Source organism: Topomyia yanbarensis, chromosome 3, assembly GCF_030247195.1.
Source record: "Topomyia yanbarensis strain Yona2022 chromosome 3, ASM3024719v1, whole genome shotgun sequence".
Taxonomy (NCBI): Eukaryota; Metazoa; Arthropoda; class Insecta; order Diptera; family Culicidae; genus Topomyia; species Topomyia yanbarensis.
This window is the reverse complement of record NC_080672.1, coordinates 397,720,014-397,742,212: the sequence shown is the minus strand read 5'-3', so window position 1 is coordinate 397,742,212 and position 22,199 is coordinate 397,720,014. Positions and strand designations below refer to the sequence as shown.

At 40.9% G+C, this 22,199-nt stretch overlaps 1 protein-coding gene across 1 annotated transcript in view; it reads right to left on the bottom strand.

The window, feature by feature from the left end:
• Positions 1-2,261: 2,261 nt before the first annotated feature.
• LOC131690015 (uncharacterized) overlaps positions 2,262-22,199 on the bottom strand; it is a 30,077-nt gene continuing 10,139 nt past the window's right edge. Inside the window, exons 2-6 of the mRNA XM_058975455.1 lie at positions 18,162-18,214; positions 17,569-18,084; positions 17,358-17,501; positions 2,679-3,105; positions 2,262-2,624 (exon numbers count right to left, since the gene is read on the bottom strand). Coding sequence (XP_058831438.1) covers positions 2,428-2,624; positions 2,679-3,105; positions 17,358-17,501; positions 17,569-18,084; positions 18,162-18,197 — 1,320 coding nt within the window. The 5' untranslated portion in view covers positions 18,198-18,214 and the 3' untranslated portion in view covers positions 2,262-2,427. The remainder of the gene's footprint in view (positions 2,625-2,678; positions 3,106-17,357; positions 17,502-17,568; positions 18,085-18,161; positions 18,215-22,199) is intronic.

Below are 22,199 nucleotides of genomic sequence, written 5' to 3'. Positions count from 1 at the left end.
AACAATCAGCTGCTGAATACACCCTAAGGAACCCAGTTGATATAAAATACCAAAGCTTGCAAATCTGCGATAATAATACAAATCAATCAGTGGTTTATCTTGGTCAGATGGTATTACCCTTGAGTTGGCTACCAAAAATCGCTACAGACTTTCTTCGCATCTTTTTGAAACAAACTGAAACTCCTCTAATATAGCTCAATTCTCTCGCCAACCAAAATCTACTTCCCGAAACATGTTGTCAAATACCTCAGTGATAAAAAAATAACAATAAACAAAAATTAATTTGCAATCATAATGTAAAGGATGCTGCTCATTTAATATTCGAGCGACGAATGATAAAAACGGACACGCGGCTCTTCTATTTGTAAACTATCCCTATTTGATTGAGTCAAACAGGGGTGTGTATGAGTGTGTGCATATTCCAACGTTGCCGAAAATTCATAGCATCTACCGCTTGTTGTACCGTCTGAACAATACAGTGAACATGTTGCTCGTTTGACAAGTGAGAATCGACTGATACAAAACTAGCACGCGTGGCCTGTAAAAATAACTTTCCCGCATGTGATGAAGCTCTTCGATGCTCCATTTTTACGGTTCTGCGTGAAAAACGCTTGCAACTATCGCATTTTCTCCGTTGTTTTTGATTTATTTATACAGTAGAACGAAAATTATTCGCATTTAAAAACTGGAGAAATTTCTCAACGCTACACGCCAGTTCCGTCTCAGTCTCATTTCCCCTACCAAAACACAAATTACATATGTCACAAAGTTTCAGGAAAGTTTCATCAATCAGAAATGTTCACTTCTTAGGACGCGGTAGTCCTACTGAGAGAATGTCAAGAATGTTGCGAAATATACAAACCGTTCATTAATCCTGTATCTTGACGAGAACACATGACACTTTTTAGATTTCGATTGAAGAAATAAAAACAATTCTCAGAATGGGAATTTCTTCCCTAAACGATATAATCACGATTTACAAATACACTCACACTACTTGTACAAGCTAACCACTGAAGTTGCTATACAATTAACGGGTCAACTTGTCTCAAGACGGTTTTCAGTTAATTACGAGTTAATTGCCCTTCACTTTTTTACACAGTACAACCGTCACCACCGAACGGAACTAATTAACATATTATCTGTCAACTACCGATCAGTATAGGTACTCTCACTCAATCCCGGCTAGGTGAAGCGCTTGGGCCATTTATTTTAACCAGTCCAACTTTGAACGTGATTCCTCTCGTTCGACGAAGCTTCTTGCCGGGGAGAAAGACCCACACTGAGATGGAAATGGTAATGAAAGCCTTTTTCATTAGGCAATCGTCTGTTGTGACAGATGAGTAAGCCGCCAAAGTTGCCGGGTAAATTGATTCAGATTTTAGAATACAAGCTGCGGCGTTAGGAGCAAGATTATTTGAGGTCTTCGGTGAGGTTTTTTTTTTCTTTTTTTTTTATTTCGATTATAGAGGTTTTAACTAAGGTTAGCCTCTTCGGGTTAGAAAAGTCTCTTATGAAAAATTTCTAACCCTATGTGCGGGGTCGGGACTCGAACCCAGGTGCGCTGCGTACAAGGCAATCGATTTACCAACTACGCTACGCCCACCCCATCTTCGGTGAGGTGATATGTTTCCAAACTGTAAATATTTCAAAATTTGAAGAAGCAAATCTTTTTTGATTTTGGAGTATACACCAAGAGCTTCATTAGGATTTTCGGTAAACGAACGGAATAACAGTTCGTAATATGAATAAGTCAAATATGAGGACATTCATTATCATACTGCGTACCTAAAAGTTTCAAGTTCGAATCCTCCCTCTAGGGTACTTTTTACGTAATTTTTCATTCATATTTCGATTCGATATTCCATTGGAGATTACCAACGGTATTAAAGTTAGCTAGTTTAATTAAGTTCTTCTAAGTTAATCTTCAACAGTTGTTTTGATCGTATCCGAGTCGATCTCGTAGTATTTGGCAACCTTGAAAGCAGCACGTTTTCCCCAGGAAGAGAGTAAAAGTTTCCGGAGAGAGGCTTTTTTCCCTGCTATCTAGTTTGAGAGAATTCATGCGCATGCTGAAGTGCTTTGGCGAATTTCCACGCGACAGTTTGACCAACACAGGGAGGCGAGTTTTCCGTGGGAACTTTTCTGTGAAATAAAACAACACAGATTGCACGGAAAGTTGTCGCGAGCGGTAGAAAGCAAAAATTGTTGATGGAAACGAATAGGATTTCTTCGTCGGATAAATAAAAGCAACCAGGCAATTAATCTAATGCTAAGAAACAAACACAAAAAATCATGTATATTTGCCAGTATTTTACACACATTTTCACAATTAAATATTCATTAAACAATTATAGACATTTGTGAGTAGATAATAGAGTATTATGCAGTACAAAATCAAGACAATTATAAACTTAACTCGTTACATTATGAATAGTTTTGGTTGGGTCTCTTCTGCTTCCTTCCAGCGCCGCTGCCCCCGTTCGCCGTGATGGTATGCGCTTGTTGATGATGATGCTGCTGCTGCTGGTGTGATTGCGGCGACGGCTGCTGTTTGTTCTTCTGCTGGTAGTTGCTCTTGACCTCACTCATCGACGTCTGGTTTCCTTTGGGGGCTTCGACAGCTAAACGGTTCCGGTTATTAAGCTGCCATTTTTTAAAGAATTGTTTTATCTTACCAACCGCGTTTGGTGACTTCGCATACATCACGGAATTGTTGTTGTTTCTCGAGTCCTGTTTCTCGCTGGCATCCGAGGAACCGTTCTCGGCGATCGTTTCCACCATCGCAAACGGTTTGGGTTTTTCTATTGATTTGTTGACCTTTGCGATGGCGGGTGTTTCGGCTGCTTTGTTGTTGTTGTTGACATTCAAAGAAGATTTTTCCTGTAGTTTCTCCGGTGCGTTGGGAACTGCTGGCGTTGGCTGTGTGCTGGCCACGATTGGTTTTTCCGCAGGGTCTGCGTGACCGTTTATATTATCTCCAGTGGTGGTGGCGGTGGCGATGGTGGATGGTTCAGGGTGACCGTTTGGAGCCTCCTCTTCGCTGATGGAATTTTCCCTTTCTGAGATGGAAGAGTCTGAAGATTCGCTGGAGGCTTCCTCGGCCTGTGGGTGAAATCGGATTGAAATGTTAACGAGAATTATAAATATATTGCAACTGTGAATGTTCGTACAGCTTAAATTGTTTACAAATATGTATGTAATGAGAAAATTTGAATGCTATCGCATTATAGTGAACGACTGAAAAATCACGATGGCATGAAGGTGAACATTCTGATGAGAGGAACGCGAAACGCCTCCAATAACTAATTTAGTTATAGGTTTCGTGTCCTTTACGCGCAAAGTGGTTTAAACCAATTTTCTCCTTAGTGGCGAAAAAATAGTTTTATACACAAAACTTTTTCTCCACCTAGGAGAAATATAGCATAGTGCTTTGTAAGAAGAAGTTATTGCACTTTTAACGAAGTGATGTCAGAGTCAGTTTTGTAGCGCATGGTTGCATATCTGTACACGGCTCCTAGAACTATAAATTTACATGTTATACATGTTCAGAAGGAGTACTGAAAAATGTCTGTTCTACAACTTTGTAGAAGATACCTAATTTCAATCTCTCTTCGTTGAAAAGTTAGTGTTGCCGCCCTCTATGCGGTAACACGAGAAATTAAAATTTACTAACTAAATCATGACTCTTATTGTGAACTAAAATTCTTCTAAACATACTATTAAGCTAAACCTAACCATTATTTCACTAAAATGTATACTTCGTGAGAATCGAGAGCTGATACATAATCATGCGCTGCTAGGCCCCATTCAAAAACTTTGGTTACTGGAGTAAGGGGTCCTGGAAACAGCCAACTCCGCATTACACAAGATCCACGCATGACAAACTCGAATCTGTTACTACGCTATCGATCTCGACTTTGTGAGCGGGCATGTATACTTTGTAGTCCTTAATAAAAGGCTTGTCGCCAATAAAATCTTTTGCTTGCATTATATAGAATATCACAATTCTCACTCATCATTCGTTTATGAGCGGTCTATCGAGAAGCAAGTGTTTTTCCAGTCCGTCAGTGTTAGATAAAGAATCGACTAATCCCCGTTCAAGGTTATCTTGCGCATTCTCTACCTCTCGAGTTTTTGGACTTTTTTCTCCTTTTGTGCGTGTGTTAACCGTTAGGCCGTCCTCAGCCTTTTGTTCGCGTAGTGAGGATTGAACAATAGCCAGCTATAAGCTGGGCTGGTGCGTCGTGGGAAACAAATTTACAGATAAGTAAAATCTACCTCTTTTGACACATTTACGGCTTATTCCCGTCTGCGCGGTTGCTTACCCCGTGCGTCGACGGTGTCGATGGCTCCCTCCCCGGGCGGCCAAATGGAGGTCGAATCGACTCTCAAGGCTCTCCCCCGACCCAAACAATATCCAGAGCTCTCGACCGGTCCCTTTGTGGTCTTCTTTCGGCCCAAAACAAAATCGCTGAATCTATAACAGATTTCAATAGACCTGACGGAACGGTTCTCGGCTGTGACCGAAATAAGAAAGGTCCGCTCAGACAGGGTCAGGGTCGTGTTGGCTAATTCAAAGCAGGCAAACGATATTGCATGCTGCGAGCACTTTACGAAGGACTACTATGTGTATATTCCAGCTGTAAAAGTACAGTCTGAAGGCGTTGTCACCGATGAGAGTTTGACATGCGAGGATCTGCTGGAGTACGGGGTTGGCCGTTTAAGAGACCGCTTACTTCAGCCAGTGAAAATACTAGAGTGCAAGCGTTTGCACTCATTAGTAGTTGCGGGGGATGGTTCAAAAACGTACCCCCAATCAAACTCTTATCGGGTGGCCTTCGCTGGTACCGCTTTGCCAAATTACTTCCTCTTGCACAGAGTTCGTTTGCCTGTGCGTCTGTTTGTACCGCGGGTCATGAATTGCACAAAGTTTAAACAATTGGGTCACACAGCCACGAATTTTAGCAATAAGGCCCGCTGTGGAAAATGCGGTGAGAATTATGTGGATGATTCGTGCAGTAAGAATGCTGAGAAGTGTCCTTACTGTGCAGAGATTCTGCATGATATCTCGGCATGTTCCGCGTACAAACTACGCGGGGATAAACTAAAACGTTCCCTTGCGGGACGATTCGAACGTTCTTTCGCAGAAATGCTGAAGAAAGCGAGACTGATGACCCACAAGAGGGAACATCTACTAGGGTGCCTAGAAGTTATAGGAAGAGGAGGAACAGATCTCATATATTTGGGTCGGAATATGAGGTTTTTCGCTGCGACCGCAACCCGTGGAACAGTCAAAAACTATCCGGCGGAGGCGTCGCTGTCGCTGTGGACAAACAACTGAAAGCTAGAGTTGTTGAGGACGATGCATGGAAATGTGTTGAACAAATCTGGGTTGCTATTGAGCTTGGTGATCGAACCATTTTCCTGTGTGCAGTTTATTTCCCTCCGATACGCATTCGGGACAATACGTTGATCGATGCTCACATCCAGTCGATTTCGCATGTAATGGCAAATATGACTCCAGTAGACGAGATCGTTATATTAGGCGACTTCAACCTACCTGGACTGTCGTGGTAGCCATCTCACAGTGGGTTCCTGTACCCCGACCCTGATAACTCCGTGTTTCACGCAAGCTGCATCAACCTCATCGACAGCTACAGCGCAGCCACACTTATTCAAATCAACCACGTGGTTAACGAAAACGGCCGCAGTTTGGATCTTTGTTTTGTTAGTGTGCAGGACGCTGCTCCAACTATCTCTATCGTATCAGCTCCATTGGTGAAAACTGTACATCATCACAAACCTCTTGTTGTCTCGCTGAACCAAGAAATGCCTCGTGTAGTCGAAAATGTCCCTGATCCGGTTTTCTACGACTATCGTAATGCAGACCACCACAGCATCGCTGTTTTTCTATCTGAGCTTGACTGGGATCATTTACTCGATAGTAATGATGTTGATCAAGCAGCACAGACCTTCACTCATATCATGGCGTATGCCATCGATAGATTCGTCCTGAAGAAAGTAAACCGGAATGAGAGAAAATTCCCATGGCAATCCGTCGAGTTAAGGCAACTTAAAACAGCAAAGCGAGCCGCCTTGAGAAAATTCACGAAATACCGAACTCTGTCACTCCGGAACCACTATGTGATGCTCAATTTCGAGTATAAAAAGGTGAGCAAACGTTGTCACTCACGTCACAAGCACAATATTCAACGCAAACTCAAATCGCACCCGAAATCCTTTTGGAGGTGTATCAACGAGCAACGCAAAGAGTCTGGCCTTCCATCGTCGATGACTCTAAATGGTGAAATGGCTACCGATAGCAATGAAAAATGTCGCCTCTTTTCCATTAAGTTTGCCAGTGTTTTTAAAGCATAAGTATTAACTCCCGAGCATGTTTTCGCCGCCGCCAGAAACGTACCTTTGCTAACACAGACTTTTGGTCAAATGGACGTGGATGATACAATGATTACGAGAGCAGCCCGCCAATTGAAGTCAACTCACAAACCAGGTCCAGATGGAATACCGTCCGTTCTTTTGAAGCATCATATCGACTACTTACTGTCTCCACTCCGTCACCTTTTCCAACTGTCCTTATACAAGGGAGTTTTCCCTTCTATTCTATTCTATTCTATTCTAACTCTTACACAGCCAGTATTGAAAAGCATCCTGGAAAACACTGCAGTTATTCTGAAGTGTTTTTCTTAATTTCTTAATATTTGAAGCATATTTTCATATATCGCAAATATTAAAACGGCCAGGCCTACTGCGCAGAGTTGGGTATGAAGATGTTTCAAAATTAGACGGCAATTAAATTATTCATTAATTGAATAATTTAATTAACGACTTGCTTTGAATCTTAAAGGTGGAAGAAACGAGGACAACCGTACCGACCGTTTCAGTTTAAATTAAATAATAAATCGTTGGGAGTGACTTGGCTAAGAAGTTTAATGTCACTCCTTTGGTCCTTTGTGATGGGACAGAGGTATTTGCACCTTGCCCTGGCTAATAAGCCTAGGTTATAGCGCCTCTACTCGCTTAAAACCTAATCTGATTCTCGTATATATTTGATTAGGCAGATTATTTGTATAATATACATTCAAGAGCATGTAACTACTTATACTTATCTGACATTCTGCTGGACGAGATACGATGGTGAGAACTGCGGGGTCTATTTCACTATATGTTTGACACCTTCGATGAATCCTATCGTTAGTTTCAATAGTTTTCATACTTCGCGCATCCTTTAGCACGTATTCATTTAATCTCATACTCTGCGAGAAGTCGATCAACTAGTTATTACTAAACAACAATAAACTTCTCTCAATGGGTTCGATTTATCAACACAAGGAGTAGAACAGCTGAAATAGGACTCCGAGCTTCGTGGAAAATGAAGCAATAGTTTTCCACACGCATCATGGAACGCACATGATAAATGGTTTTTCGCACTCACCACATTTTCGAGCGCCCAGCACATTTTCAACGAATTTGATTCAAACAGTTCAAAGTTTCTCCTTTGAAATTCGCTACGAAAATTTTTGACATCTAAGGATCTGTTAGCTTTGAACAAACAATTAACTAAGCGGAAAACGGAGCGTTTCACTATGTCAAAATCAATTCGAACGATGCGAATTCCGGATGAAACACAAAACATGTATACCCAGTAGAGTGGGACATGGTTATATGAAAAAAAAAATAAAATTTGGCTCCGAGTAACTGTTTGGGTTCCAATTAGCTCCCAGAACAACTCTGCAAATTTTTAGCTCGATCGGTGAAACTATATTTTTGCGCCTGCGGTTTAAAGTTTACATGGGATGTCGTATGGGGAAATTGTCTTTTGCAAATTAATTCTTCCAAGAGTCGCCCGTTACCTCCTAAAAATAAATAGATGTCTGATTTTTATAGGAAATTTGTCAAGGAAACAAAGTCCAGAAGACTGCAAAACGATCTGATGCTTGTGGAAAAAGTTAATAACCAAAAACCGATTGATGCCCTGAAGATTGATGAAAATTTCACTTTTCATAGCATCACTGCTTCTGACGGTCCAATCATATACAAATTTTTTTAACTTTCTCTTATGATGTACAAAAGAAGCCTCAATTTATCCTTTAAAACCTTGCTAAGTGGCCAAATAGTGTAGATAAACGATTTAGACACATTAAGAGAGGATTGAAACAAAATTGCGTATAATTGGACAACCAACAGCAGTGGTGCTAGAAAAAATGAATATTTTTTCAATCGTCAGAGCATTAATCGGTTTCTGTTTAATAACTTTTTTCTCAAGCGTCAGATCGTTTCATGGTTTTCGATACTTTGTGTCTTTGTTAAATTTCCTTTAAAAATCACATAACGATTTATTTTTAGGAAGTAATTTGTAAAAGTTAATTTTCCCATGCAAAATCCCATGTAAACTTAAAACAGTGGGCGCAAAAATATAGTTTCAGGGATCGAGCTAAGAATTTGCATAGATGTTATAGGACTCAAATGGAACCTAAAAAGTTGCTCGGAGCTGGAATCTAATTTTTGTCCCACCCTAATACCCAGTTCAACATCCTGCGCCCAAAAGACACTTTCGATATCACTTTTGGGGTATGGGCCAAAGCTTCGTGGCTTAAGCGTTGTTTATCATCAAGGGCAAACCAGTGGATTTTCTTCCTTACTTCACAACAGGTTCCAACGTGCACTTTCTGTTTAATTTTGCACTACCAGAATGCGAAATACTATTAGAAATATTATAAATATTCCAAAATCACTAATGAAGCGCAAGAAAATTATGTGTGTCTTATACAAGGGGGTTTTCCCTTCGTGCTGGAAATATGCGCATATGTTTCCTGTATATAAACACCTGTTTTAATCCACCTATAGGTGCAATTGTGCCTTTCTCATTTCTCTAAACTATGATTTAATAACTGGTTCGTACAATATAACATTATGGAAATGTCTTTCATTCTTATTACACTTGGTAAGTATATATAAGAGCACCTTTTTGCATTCATCGAGGTATCGGTTTGAATCGGAGTTTTCTATGTGATCGCATTCCACAACCCGTAACTCCGGAGCTGGAAGTCGGATGGAGATGGAATTTAATATCAGTTTCCGGGGACGCAACACCTTTCATTTGAGACCAAGTTGATCAAATCGTTCTAGCCATTTTCGAAAAACCAATATAACCGTTATTCTGAATTTGGATGCTTCCGGATCCGTCGATGGTGGCCAGTGTGGCCAAAGAGACTTTGAATGACTGTTGGTCACCTAGATCTACAAATTCAACAGTTGTGTTTATATTTTGGAAAAAAATCACCTCACCAATTCATCGCAGGATTCGTTAGAATCGGGATTTGCTGCGTGATCGTACGTATCACCCTGTAATTCAGGAACCAGAACTCGGATCCACACAAAATTCAACAGCAGCTGATGGACCTTTCATTTAAAGTCAAGTTTGTCAAAATCGGTTCAGAAAATTCCGAGAAACCGATGTGGACAAATCAACAAATGTTGTTTTGTAACCATACTCTTCAACTCGTAATCCGAAACAAGATGTCGGTTGAAAATGAAATTCAATAGCAACCTATGGGAATATTATACCTTTCATTTAAATCTTAGTTTGTAAAAATCGGTTCAGCCATCTCCGAGAAACCGATGTGTACATTTTGTTAACAAATCCGCACATACACACACATACATACATACATACATACATACATACATACATACATACATACATACATACATACATACATACATACATACATACATACATACACACATACATACACATATACATACACACAGATATTTTGCGATCTCGGCGAACTGAGTCGAATGTTATATGAGACTCGGCCCTCCGGGCCTCGGTTAGAAAATCGGTTTTTGAAGCAATTGCATAACCATTCTATATGAGAAAGGCAAAAGAATCATATTTAATTAGCTTAATAAGCATGAGTTCAATGTTATCTTCATGTGATTATAATTTGGAAAGGTTGGTGGAATGGGTTTGAGCGTGTAGGGAATGGGGGGTTAGTAGAGTGGGAGTGGAGGATGCGTCAGAAATCCTTCATCTTATTTCGGTATACGGGATGGATGAAGGAAATGCGGGCGTGAGGGTGGTCCAAGGGGAGGGGAGTGATGAAGGAGGGAGGTGTAAGGGCAAGGGGGGGGGGCGGCGACGCTATACTCAACTGCATATTTTGCCTTCCATTTGAGACTTGGTTTGAGAAAATCGGTTCAGTCATCACCGAAGAACCGATTTGACTTTAATTGTGGAATATGCCCGGAATTCCGGACTTCCTGAATCGTCGATAGTGGACAATATATTCAAAGAATGTTTGATTGGCAATCTGTGATCTAGATCTGCGATTAGAAGTTATTTGGTGACCATTTCAATAGTTTTTAGCCTCTGAGGTATTACGATTGTACCGATTTATATGGGAAATTCCAGTGCATCCTTACTAACACCCCTGTAACTCCGGAAGCAAGAGTAAGAACCGAATGAAATTCAGCAGCAGTCAATGGCATTACTGTATCTTTCATTTGAAATCAAGTTTGTAAAAATCGGTAGAGAATTCGTTGGGGAATGGGTGTGATATTAGCTTAGGAACTTGGCGGGTTCCCCGGGGGCGTCATGAACCGTCATAGGTGGCCAATGTGGTCAAAGCTACTTTGATTGATCATTAGTGATCCAGACCCGCAAACTAGAGTAATGTTACATCAATTTTAATATGTTTTACATCATTTTAACATCATGGTGGTACCAGTTTATATGGGAATTTGCTGTGTGACCACACTCTTCAACCCGTAACTCCGGAACCGGAAGTCGGATCAACTAAAAATTCACTAGCAGCTTATGGGAGCGTTATACCTTTCAGATGAAACTAAGTGCGAAAATCGGTTCAGCCATCTCTGAGAAAATTGTGTGAGTTTAAATGACACACACACACACATACACACACACACATACACACACACATACATACACACACAGACATTTGCCGATCTCGACGAACTGAATCGAATGGTGTATGACACTCGGCCCTCCGGGCCTCGGTTAAAAAGTCGATTTTTACAGTGATTGCATAGCCTTTCTTTATATGAGAAAGGCAAAAAGGCAAAAGAAATGACATCGGAAACTACTGCAGCGTCACATCACTATGCGCTGTTTCAAAACTGTTTGAACTTGTTGTCATGGAGCCTCTTTTCACTCACTGCAAGCAATACCTCAGCGATGACCAACACGGTTTCATGCCCGGACGGTCGACCACTACGAATTTGCTATGTCTTACATCATACATCACTGCGAGCATGGCGGAACGGAATCAAACGGACATTATTTACACTGATCTATCGGCAGCATTCGATAAAATTAATCACGATATAACTGTAGCAAAGCTGCAGAGACTAGGACTACACAGCTCACTCCTTAGGTGGTTCAACAGCTATTTTACCGACCGGTCGATGAGTGTCACCATAGGCGATTTTCAATCAGATAGTTTCAATGCAACCTCCGGTATCCCACAGGGGAGTCACCTTGGTCCGATAATTTTTTTAATGTTCAACGATGTGAATTATGTTTTGAAAGGACCTCGTCTGTCATTTGCGGACGATCTGAAAATGTGTATGCAGTGTTCACGCCGAAGTGAACATCGCACCAGAAAAATGATTTTGACCGCCAAAATCGGCACTTGCAGATAGTGTGCGAAATCAAATATTTTCTCCCCCGACGCACAGATGAAATTATTCTCCAGCCTCAATCACCTAAGGCAATTCCTGCGCTACGATCATCGTTGCCCAGCTGACTGCTGATGTTAGCCACTGGAGAAGACAACAATAAGTTTTCACTGTACGGCGATTTCTACGCAAATTCGTCGCCGTAGCAGCACCGAGAGCAGATGATCGCACACGGCTGGGTCATCTTCCCCTTCAGCCGTCTCATGTCCTGTGGGAGCAGCAGGGCAGTACGGCAGTACAAAGTTTATCGCCGAACAACACAGTCCAGCAGAACTGACTGTGCGTCGCGCTCGCCGTGCATACGTCGCACGACCGCTTCCCCACAGACCGGGAATTAGAAATAGTTTCGAAGCAGTGAAATTTGAATATCACAATGTTGTAAATAGTGTAAATAAATGTCATGATATACAGTAGGACTTTCTGGTGTTGTGTGGACTGGAAAGGTCCGAAGAAGGCGGAAAAGAACGCCCTTTTGCTGGCCTGTGCGGGGCCAGCCAAGCTTGTTTCTTTCCGGGTGCTGTTCGTCCGCCCTGTGTTTCACTGCTTTTCTCGGGCTTGAGTATCGGCCAGATCCCGGCGTAAACATGATCCCGAAGAATTGCAGCGAAAGCGGGACGTGTTGTGGCCACGAATCGGTCCTGCTTGGACCTACTGTTACAGCGCGGTGTTTCTTCGTCAACGGCAAGAAAAAAGACTACCAGACGCACCGATTTATTCACACACTTGAATGGAACTGCACTCACCCACTTCCGTCGATGATGCGATGGAAAACGCGTCCCACAGCTGGCAGATTTGTTGCATAGCTCTCCAGCTGGCCGCCGACTCTCCAAATCAGCAGCGAAGGGGATCTCGATCCGCGTGTTCGCAGTATTGGAAAATGGGTGCAGTCTCCATTGCATTTTCTCCCACAGACCGGGTAGATCGCGATGGCGCTCGCGAAAACAAAAGCGCGATCGTTGCGCGCGTTTTGCAGCGGACCGCTTGGCTTGCGGTAAATGGAGCGCCATCCTGCGGACTTGAGAGTCTATCCGGCTCGAAGGACCATGTTTACGCCGGGATCTGGCCGATACTCAAGCCCGAGAAAAGCAGTGAAACACAGGGCGGACGAACAGCACCCGGAAAGAAACAAGCTTGGCTGGCCCCGCACAGGCCAGCAAAAGGGCGTTCTTTTCCGCCTTCTTCGGACCTTTCCAGTCCACACAACACCAGAAAGTCCTACTGTATATCATGACATTTATTTACACTATTTACAACATTGTGATATTCAAATTTCACTGCTTCGAAACTATTTCTAATTCCCGGTCTGTGGGGAAGCGGTCGTGCGACGTATGCACGGCGAGCGCGACGCACAGTCAGTTCTGCTGGACTGTGTTGTTCGGCGATAAACTTTGTACTGCCGTACTGCCCTGCTGCTCCCACAGGACATGAGACGGCTGAAGGGGAAGATGACCCAGCCGTGTGCGATCATCTGCTCTCGGTGCTGCTACGGCGACGAATTTGCGTAGAAATCGCCGTACAGTGAAAACTTATTGTTGTCTTCTCCAGTGGCCAACATCAGCAGTCAGCTGGGCAACGATGATCGTAGCGCAGGAATTGCCTTAGGTGATTGAGGCTGGAGAATAATTTCATCTGTGCGTCGGGGGAGAAAATATTTGATTTCGCACACTATCTGCAAGTGCCGATTTTGGCGGTCAAAATCATTTTTCTGGTGCGATGTTCACTTCGGCGTGAACATGCAGATTCGTTCGATTGCTGATGCCCATTTCCTGCAAAATCAACTCGACAGTTTCGCAGCTTGGTGCGATTTAAATCGAATGATCGTCAACCCGAGTAAATGCTCGGTGATTTCCTTCACAAGGAAAAAGCAACCGATTCGTTTCAAATATACCTTGGGGAGTGTTGAAATCAATCGTGTCACTCACGTTAAAGATCTTGGAGTCATACTGGATAACCAACTCACTTTCAAGCAACACGTCTCGTTCAACGTCGGTAAAGCATCACAAACGCTGGGCCTCATCAAGCGTATAGCTAGAGACTTCACCGACGTATATTGCCTAAAGTCGCTGTACTGCGCACTTGTACGCCCAATCATCGAGTTCAGCTCTACAGTGTGGGGTCTTATCTACATGAACGGTGCGGAAAGAATCGAATCCATTCAACGGCGGTTTATTCGATTTGCATTGCGCAGGTTACCGTGGCTTGATCCGTATCAGCTACCTGACTACGAAAGCCGATGTTTACTCATCGATCTGGAAACCCTGCAAACCCGACGAGATCTCCTGAAAGCGCTCTTCGTGGCAGACGTTCTACAGAATAAAATCGACTGCTCCGCCGTTTTGCAGTAAATTTCAATTAATGTGCTCCCCAGAGCACTGAGAAACAGGAATTTGTTGCGGTTACAGTTTCGTCGGACAAACTACGGGATGAACACAGGCATCAATGGTATCCAAAGGACATTCAATAGAGTTGCTTAAGTTTTTGACTATCATCTCCCACGCAAAACGCTCCGTCGTTTGTTCGCAAGTGTGCTGCCAGCATCGTGACTCTGAAGAGAAATGTCGTCTATATTGTCTATTATCTTGACCTTGTTATTTGTATGTATTTTAATGTTAATTTAATTACTTTGATATGTTAATGCTACGTTTTTTATTCTAATCATTGAAACATCATTGGGGCTTCACAACAGCCTGTTGATGTAAACAAACAATAAACAATGAACATTTCCTCTCCTAAAGTTCCTTGTAAAGGCCGGGGCTCCGAAAGTGACATCTCTTGGAAGTGTTGCAACCAAGCCGAAGCAAGTAGCTCCTGGTATCGGAGGATTAAACTCAGAGAAGGAATTCCCAGCACTTCCCGGTACATCAAAAATCCCAAGTCTTACTCTGTTTCAGTTCGAGAATAATCGGGGCACTGGAATTATCAAACTCTCGGACATTGTGGACTGGATAATAAAAACTTTCAATATAACTGATCCTATTAAAAGTCTTATGTTAACTTTTCTCCCTACAGTAAGAACATTTTTGAAGCAGTTGACTGCTAAATGGCCCCTCCTTTCAGCAATTGTATCCTTCGATGGCTAACTCATCGAACGAGGTCACGGATTTCATCACTGTTTTACAGTGGAATTTCAGAAGTATCATCCCGAAAATCGATTCCTTCAAGATTTTAATAAATAGTTTGAGTTGCGATGCATTTGCATTATGTGAAACTTGGTTAACTTCAGGTATAGATCTCAACTTCCACGATTTTAATATTATTCGCCTGGATCGAGACACCCCCTATGGAGGAGTGCCTTTGGGGATCAAAAAGCGCTATTCCTTCTACAGAATTAACCTTCCATCGATAACAGGTATTGAAGTTGTCGTTTGTCAAGTGACAACCAAAGGCAAAGATCTTTGCATAGCTTCCATATATATATATATATATATATATATATATATATATATATATATATATATATATATATATATATATATATATATATATATATATATATATATATATATATATATATATATATATATATATATATATATATATATATATATATATATATATATATATATATATATATATATATATATATATATATATATATATATATATATATATATATATATATATATATATATATATATATATATATATATATATATATATATATATTCCCCCCAACACCGCGATTGGGCACCGCCGGCTACATGACATCATAGAATCCCTGCCTGCACCGCGACTTGTTTTAGGAGACTTTAACTCTCACGGTACGGAATGGCTTATGATGATAACCGTTCTTCTTTAATTCACAATATTTGCGACAACTTCAATATGACAGTTCTAAACACGGGTGAAATGACACGGATCCCTCCCCCACCATCGATTTTGGGAACTCTCATATCGATTGCTCATTCGATGCGATATCTTGAACCCGGTGGTGATTGAAAATTTCGAAGGCTTGTTGAGCTCAATTCTCAGACCCGTTTTATGTCCCTGTACTTTGACTACATGACGCAAAATATTAATCCTTCTTCTTACAATCCCAACCATGTGCATTTCATAAATACTTCTGAATCTACTGTTTTCTTCGACACATCCATGAAAGACGAGATTAGTGGAATTCCGGACCACATACGCCCACAAGTGGTTCCAAACATTATTTATAATAAATTCCGAGAAGTCTACTGTTCTTAGATGTTTTATACTGACGGATCAAACCTCGAAGGGTCCACTGGCTTCGGTATTTTCAATCAAAAGTTCACCGCCTCCTACAAACTCAGTGACCCCGCTTCAGTTTACGCCGCAGAACTAGCTGCTATTCAGTATACCCTTGGAGTCATTGACACATTACCCGCAGACCATTACTTCATCGTCTCGGATAGTCTGAGTTCTATTGACGCTATTGGCTCGATGAAACATGGAAAGCACTCCTTGTATTTTTTGGGCAAAATACGGGAGCTACTGAGTGCTTTATCTGACAAATCTTTCCAGATTACCTTGGTGTGGGTCCCTTCTCATTGATCCATTTCGGGCAATGAGAAGGCGGACTCCTTAGCTAAGGTGGGTGCCCTAGAAGGTGACGTTTTTGAAAGACCAATTTGCTTCCAGGAATTTTTCAGTTTTACTCATCAGAGAACCCTCGAAAGTTGGCAAACCTCGTGGAGCAATGGGGAGCTAGGAAGGTGGCTACATTCGATAGTCAGTAAATGAATTTCTTTCTCTTTTTCTCATTCTTAGAAGTCCCTTCTACTGCTTTTGTGGTGCCAACTCGCACCAGAGCGCTACTACGTGATCGTCTTCACTCATCAATCTGCTTGCATAAACGAAAATGGAACCGAAAATGACCCGAAGTTCTGACCCATCTGGATTCTCTATGGGTCCGACGAGAACCACCTAACGTCCCGCAGCGTGCTGATTTGGCGATCCAAGGCTGTCATTACCGTTGGACATTTGCCACAAACTGCAAGCTTGATGTTCCTCTCTTCTCTGTCACCGTTGTCCTCTCCTTCTGTATCTGATATTGCTGTTACACCGATGCTGAAATCAACCCTTCCCCATGAAAATATCTTTCTGAAGAAAGCCTTTGTCATGAAAAACTGAATTTTTCAAAGCAAAAGCCAAAGTGTACATACAGTATTGTTATTCAAGTGCCCACCCCCTAGTCTAAATAATTGATCCCCGTGTACTTTGAACTGTATTCCTAGTCGAAAAATATCTCAATTATACAAAAGCTATACAGCTATCATCCCGGAAACATCTGATTACTTTAGCTTGCTCCATATCACATCTTTTCATCAAAAATAGTCCTTATAGTTTATTGAACAGAACAGCAGGTAACTTCCAACATCAAGTGACGAACAAACGATTATTATTTGCAATACCACAAACATTAGCTCATCGCCGTAATTTGAGGTAATGTGCTGTATAGAACACAAAATAACAATGATATCACATGCACCAAGCCAATTCAATAACCTGCAACCCGCGCGCATCGCAATGATTGCAGAGAATAATCGAGACGCTTGATAGTCTTCTTCCCATAGCCCAAGTGCTGTTATCAAACAGCACTCAGCTTCGGCAGGACGGTATCAACCAAAACAAAAAAAAGGAAAAAAAAAACATTCGCTCATACTCACATTGTAGCTCGAATCTCCGGCGGCATTAGCATATTTTTCCAGTAGTTCCATGCAGTGAGCATTGAACGAATCATCACTGTCTCCATCGTCCCGCTGCTCGGCATTCCGTTTTTGAGCCACGTGCTTCTGATGTTGGCGATAATCCTACAAGTCAAACAGATTGCCATCAATATAATTGATTAAAGTCAAAACAAACTCGTCTTCTATTTACCGCAGCCGGCTTGGACGATGGTTTGGCGGTCCTCGCGGAAACTACCGATCGGAGAGGTAATGTGACCCTGTTGAGCCACGTGCTTCGTGATTCGCCCGAGCAACTCGATTCGGCACGGGAGATTCTGTTCAACCGTTGGCCTCGATATTTAAGCGCCCGTAGCTTCCTACGTTTGTTCTGGAGAAAGCACACCACCGTTGCGGGGGAAACCGGAGGTTTCCCAACCATTAGTGCCAGAAAGGAGAGCGCGATGCGTGCCAATCTCAATCCGATCAGTGCTGGTAGGAAGAGTATCCACGGAAGCGGTCGAATCAGGGGCGGTGCCGAAATTTTGCCCGGATCATCCTCGGCACTGGGTGCGATCTGTTGTGGTAAACTCCAGCGGGCCGTTTTCTCCGCGGTCGAAAGAAGACCGTCCACCCGGCGGTACACAAACTGGCCCAGCCGGGTTGTCACCGCTCGGGCCGAACAGTCGTACAGTAGATCGAACAGGGAATTCTGTGCCTCGACAGTCTCCTGCGGAAGAGAACAAGAACTGTAGTCTGCATCCATCGCGTACGGCAATCAAAACATGTCTAGGATCACACTCTTACCAGCTCATCGCTCGTTTGAGCCTGGGGATTGTTCATATTGCTATCACGTCCGCCTGGAATGAGCAGAAGAGAAAGAGAGAGTGAGTGAGAGGGTGAATGAATGAAGGGTAGCCAGTGGATGGCGCAGTGAAATCAATCATTTGCCGGCTCCGTGCAATCATTTGCTTAGCTCGTGACTAATTCAACCTGGTCGGGCGGAAGATAGCTGCCGGTTGTACTTTGAGTTCTAATCTATACACAGGAATACTTTTATGTACGGGGGAAGCTTGCGAGTGAGTTCAAAATAATAATAGTAAAAAACAGTTGCCCTAATCTATGTATAGGTATAGTACAGTTCAAATTTCAATTGCTTCTGTTATCTGTAATTCAATAGTCCACATGATTTGTTCGATTTATGTTGCTGATGTCAGAGTTTAAGCGATGCAAGCTTCATAAATTGAGCATAACGACAGTTTGTTTTGTAATCTGACGGTTCGAGACCAAACTGACCTTCTCCATACATACAAACAAACATACATACATCTACATAAACAAATACAGACATTTTCCGATCTCTAGGAACTGAGTCGAATGGTATAAGAGATTTGACTCTGCGGGCCTCGGTTAAAAAGTCGAAATTCCGACCGATTGCATAACCTTTCTATATGAAAAAGTAAAAAATAACAAAAAATAAAAAGAATACAGGCTTACACGGAAAAATAAAACAACCCCCATAATAAGTTCTTTTAACTTTAATTTAGGTGGTTTTAAGTTTTACGTCGCTTTCGCACTTATTAGTGTTGTCAAAAACAAAGAGAGAGAGAGAGAGAGAGAGAGAGAGAGAGAGAGAGAGATTCGACTTAGTCCAGGTTAAAGTTACTTTTGAGTTGTTTGAAGTTTACTCAAAATTAGGTAGTTTCAACTTAAATTTAAGTATATTTAACTCAAGGTTAAGTATAAAAAACCTCTCAATGAGTTGTGATTTTTGCCGTAGTTAAAGGGAAACTACTTTCAACACGGTTTACCTAATTTTACCTTATTCCACGATACCCCGAGATTGAGTCAAAAGAGTTCAACTTTTGGTAGTTTTTCGTATCCGTGTATAATAAGATCAATTTATTCAAAGAAATTCATAGACTGGTTCATTCAAGTGGATCACTAAAATAACGATTATTTCGAGGAATCCGGAAACTCAAGCTCTGTGCCCCATGCAAAAAGGTACGAGCCCGTTCTGGAACACCGATCGCATTTACTCAAATGGAACGATGCAACGATGCAGATGATGCGGCGAAACGATGGAGCCGTGCTGGTTCCTCTTGATTACAGTATGAATGTACACACATACTTGACTCTGGGTGCGAGGTAGAATGTATGTACATACATCATTCCGTGAGCGGGAAAAGGATGCGCCCAGTACAAAGTGTATAATAAACACAAACCTGTTGCTTGACAGGAGATGCCGGAGCTGGCAACGGATTAACGCATCGGTTCATACTGAGAGACTACCGGATTCCGTTCGATTCGACCTATTGACTTAATCGCTGATAACTGATTGGCAAACTCTTTTGTTTTGCTTATTGATAGTGGTTTTGTTTGCCACATTTTCGACCTGTTTTGGGAAGGTGAAATAGAGAATAGCTTCTTTAATCAGTTGTAGACAGGGGTGCTTATAGTTTTTTTCTATTCAAATAAACCGGTAAAAGCTGGATTTCCTAACATGAATGCAAAATTATTCTTCTGTTGAAAAATGTGTGCAGTGTCGGGAAAAATTATTCATGATTACTGTTTTAGTCATTACTTTTCTGCATTTATTTGAAACATTACATTTTTGAGCTATGTGGGTACATTACTATGTATTGAATATTTACATCAATGTCTCTAGATTATTCTATCGATTTTTACATACACCTTCAATTGCTTTGGGAAATTGTTAACAACGTGGAACTGAACCCAGGTCTGTCTTACGACTACGTTGGCCCCATGGGCACTATTGAGCTAAGGGCCAAAATAATCGAACAGCTGTAGAGCAGCATGATCAAAAAATGATTACCAGCATTACGGAATTATTTCTACTCCATGCCACCCAGAGACTCTTTACCAACATTGTGCCAAATCAGTCATCCGTGTTGAAATTATTTTGAACAATAAAGTGGGATTCAAAATATATTAAGAACAAAAAGGATTTCAGATTTCCACTACCAGGTGTTGATGTTGATGTCCAAAGGGCCTAACACACTACAGGGTGATTCAATATGAGGGTTTTCTTAACATGGCATTTTATAGTGATTTACAGGTTGTATCGAAAAACCCAACTAATCGACCTAGCACTGAGATAAGACATTTCTTACACATATCACTGTTGGACTATTCATTAGTTTGCAGAACTCATGCGAAGTAGGCATCTACACACTGTAGCAAACCCGCTACCACTGCAAGAGCAATTGCGATAGTCTAATAAAAATCTATCCCGGTATTCGTAAAACAAACAAAGATGAACAACAGCATTTCATTGATGCTAATCGTCGACAGGTTTTCAGTGGTGATCTTACAATGTTTCTCTTTTGTCGGTTCTCACGGTAAAGAGGGATAAGTCTGTCTCTCCCAGGAGGCATGTTGGTAGACTTGAGTGATACGTAGTTATGCTGCCTAAGCTAGAACCCTACCAACAGAAGACAAAAGATTAGCCTGTAGAATTTTAAGCCTGTTTCTAATGACCCTACCACTTCTAGTTCTGCGATCTGTATACTTCACATCTAAAGCAAACGAAAAGCCCATATTACCACCATGGTAATGGTCCAATTTAACCATTGTGTTTTGATAGTGCTTTAAATGGGATCCACCCATCCCAAACTATCACACACTATTTTTTTTGTATTTTTAACGTTGTTGAGACCATCTTATGGTGTTTTCATGGTTATGGAACTTGGCATGGACGATAATCATGGTCTTTTAAGGGGGTTTTTTATACCTGAACCCATGAGAATTTGCTTAGGATCCTTGCTCTCGCTTGAGTACTATGGCTCTAAATTTTCATAACTTTGCCTACCCAGTAATCTCTAACTGATTAAATGTCGTTGAAAAGTAAAAAATAATTATTATTATAGCAAACATATGATAAAACTTAGAAAATTCATAAAATGAGCATTTTAATGCAATAAATCAAATTAGTTCATATCATTGTTATAGACCATATAAAAAGTTAAAAAATTTATAGAATAAATTAAATTGATTTAAAGCATCCAACCAATTAAATGAATAAAAGGAATGGTTGAAGAGAATTAAAATTAAAATTAATTGAACGAAAAAACTAATTAAAATGAATAGAATGAATAAAATTAACAGAGTAAAACAATAAATGATATGAATAAAGTAAATAAAACATAAAATTAATAATAATGATAATATTCATTATATAATATAATATGTATAAATTAAACAATTGGTAAAATGAATAAAAAATAAGCAAAATAAAATGAATTCTTCGATTCAAATGAAAATTATGCTACAAAAAAGAATAAATTGATTTACATAAAGTTAATAATTTGGATGAAATTAACAAAATGAATATCTGACAAATATTAGTAAGATTATTTGAATGAAAAAACTGAATAATAAGTACCGTAAACCGGGGTGACTTTGATCGTCGGGGTGACTTTGATAACTCGAAACTTTTTTCGTAGATTACATATTTAGCTAGAATAGTCTACCTAATCATTCAAATTTGTAATGAGTTTTACTCTAAACTTATGAAGTAGTGATTTGTTATACTTTTTGAGCACATTATTCGATTTTTTAGAACAAAATATGCAAAAATCTTAACTTTTACTTTATCTTATTTTGACGAAGCTTCTAAAAGTGTCTATTTTTGCCTTTCTCAATAGAAAGGTATTGCAATTGCTCTGAAAACCGACTTTTTAACGGAGGCCCTGAGGGCCGAGTGACATATACCATTCGATTCAGTTCGTCGAGTTCGGCAAATGTCTGTGTGTGTATGTATGTATGGATGTATGTGTGTGTGTATGTGCGTCTGTGTGTGTATGTGACCAAAAATGTCACTCA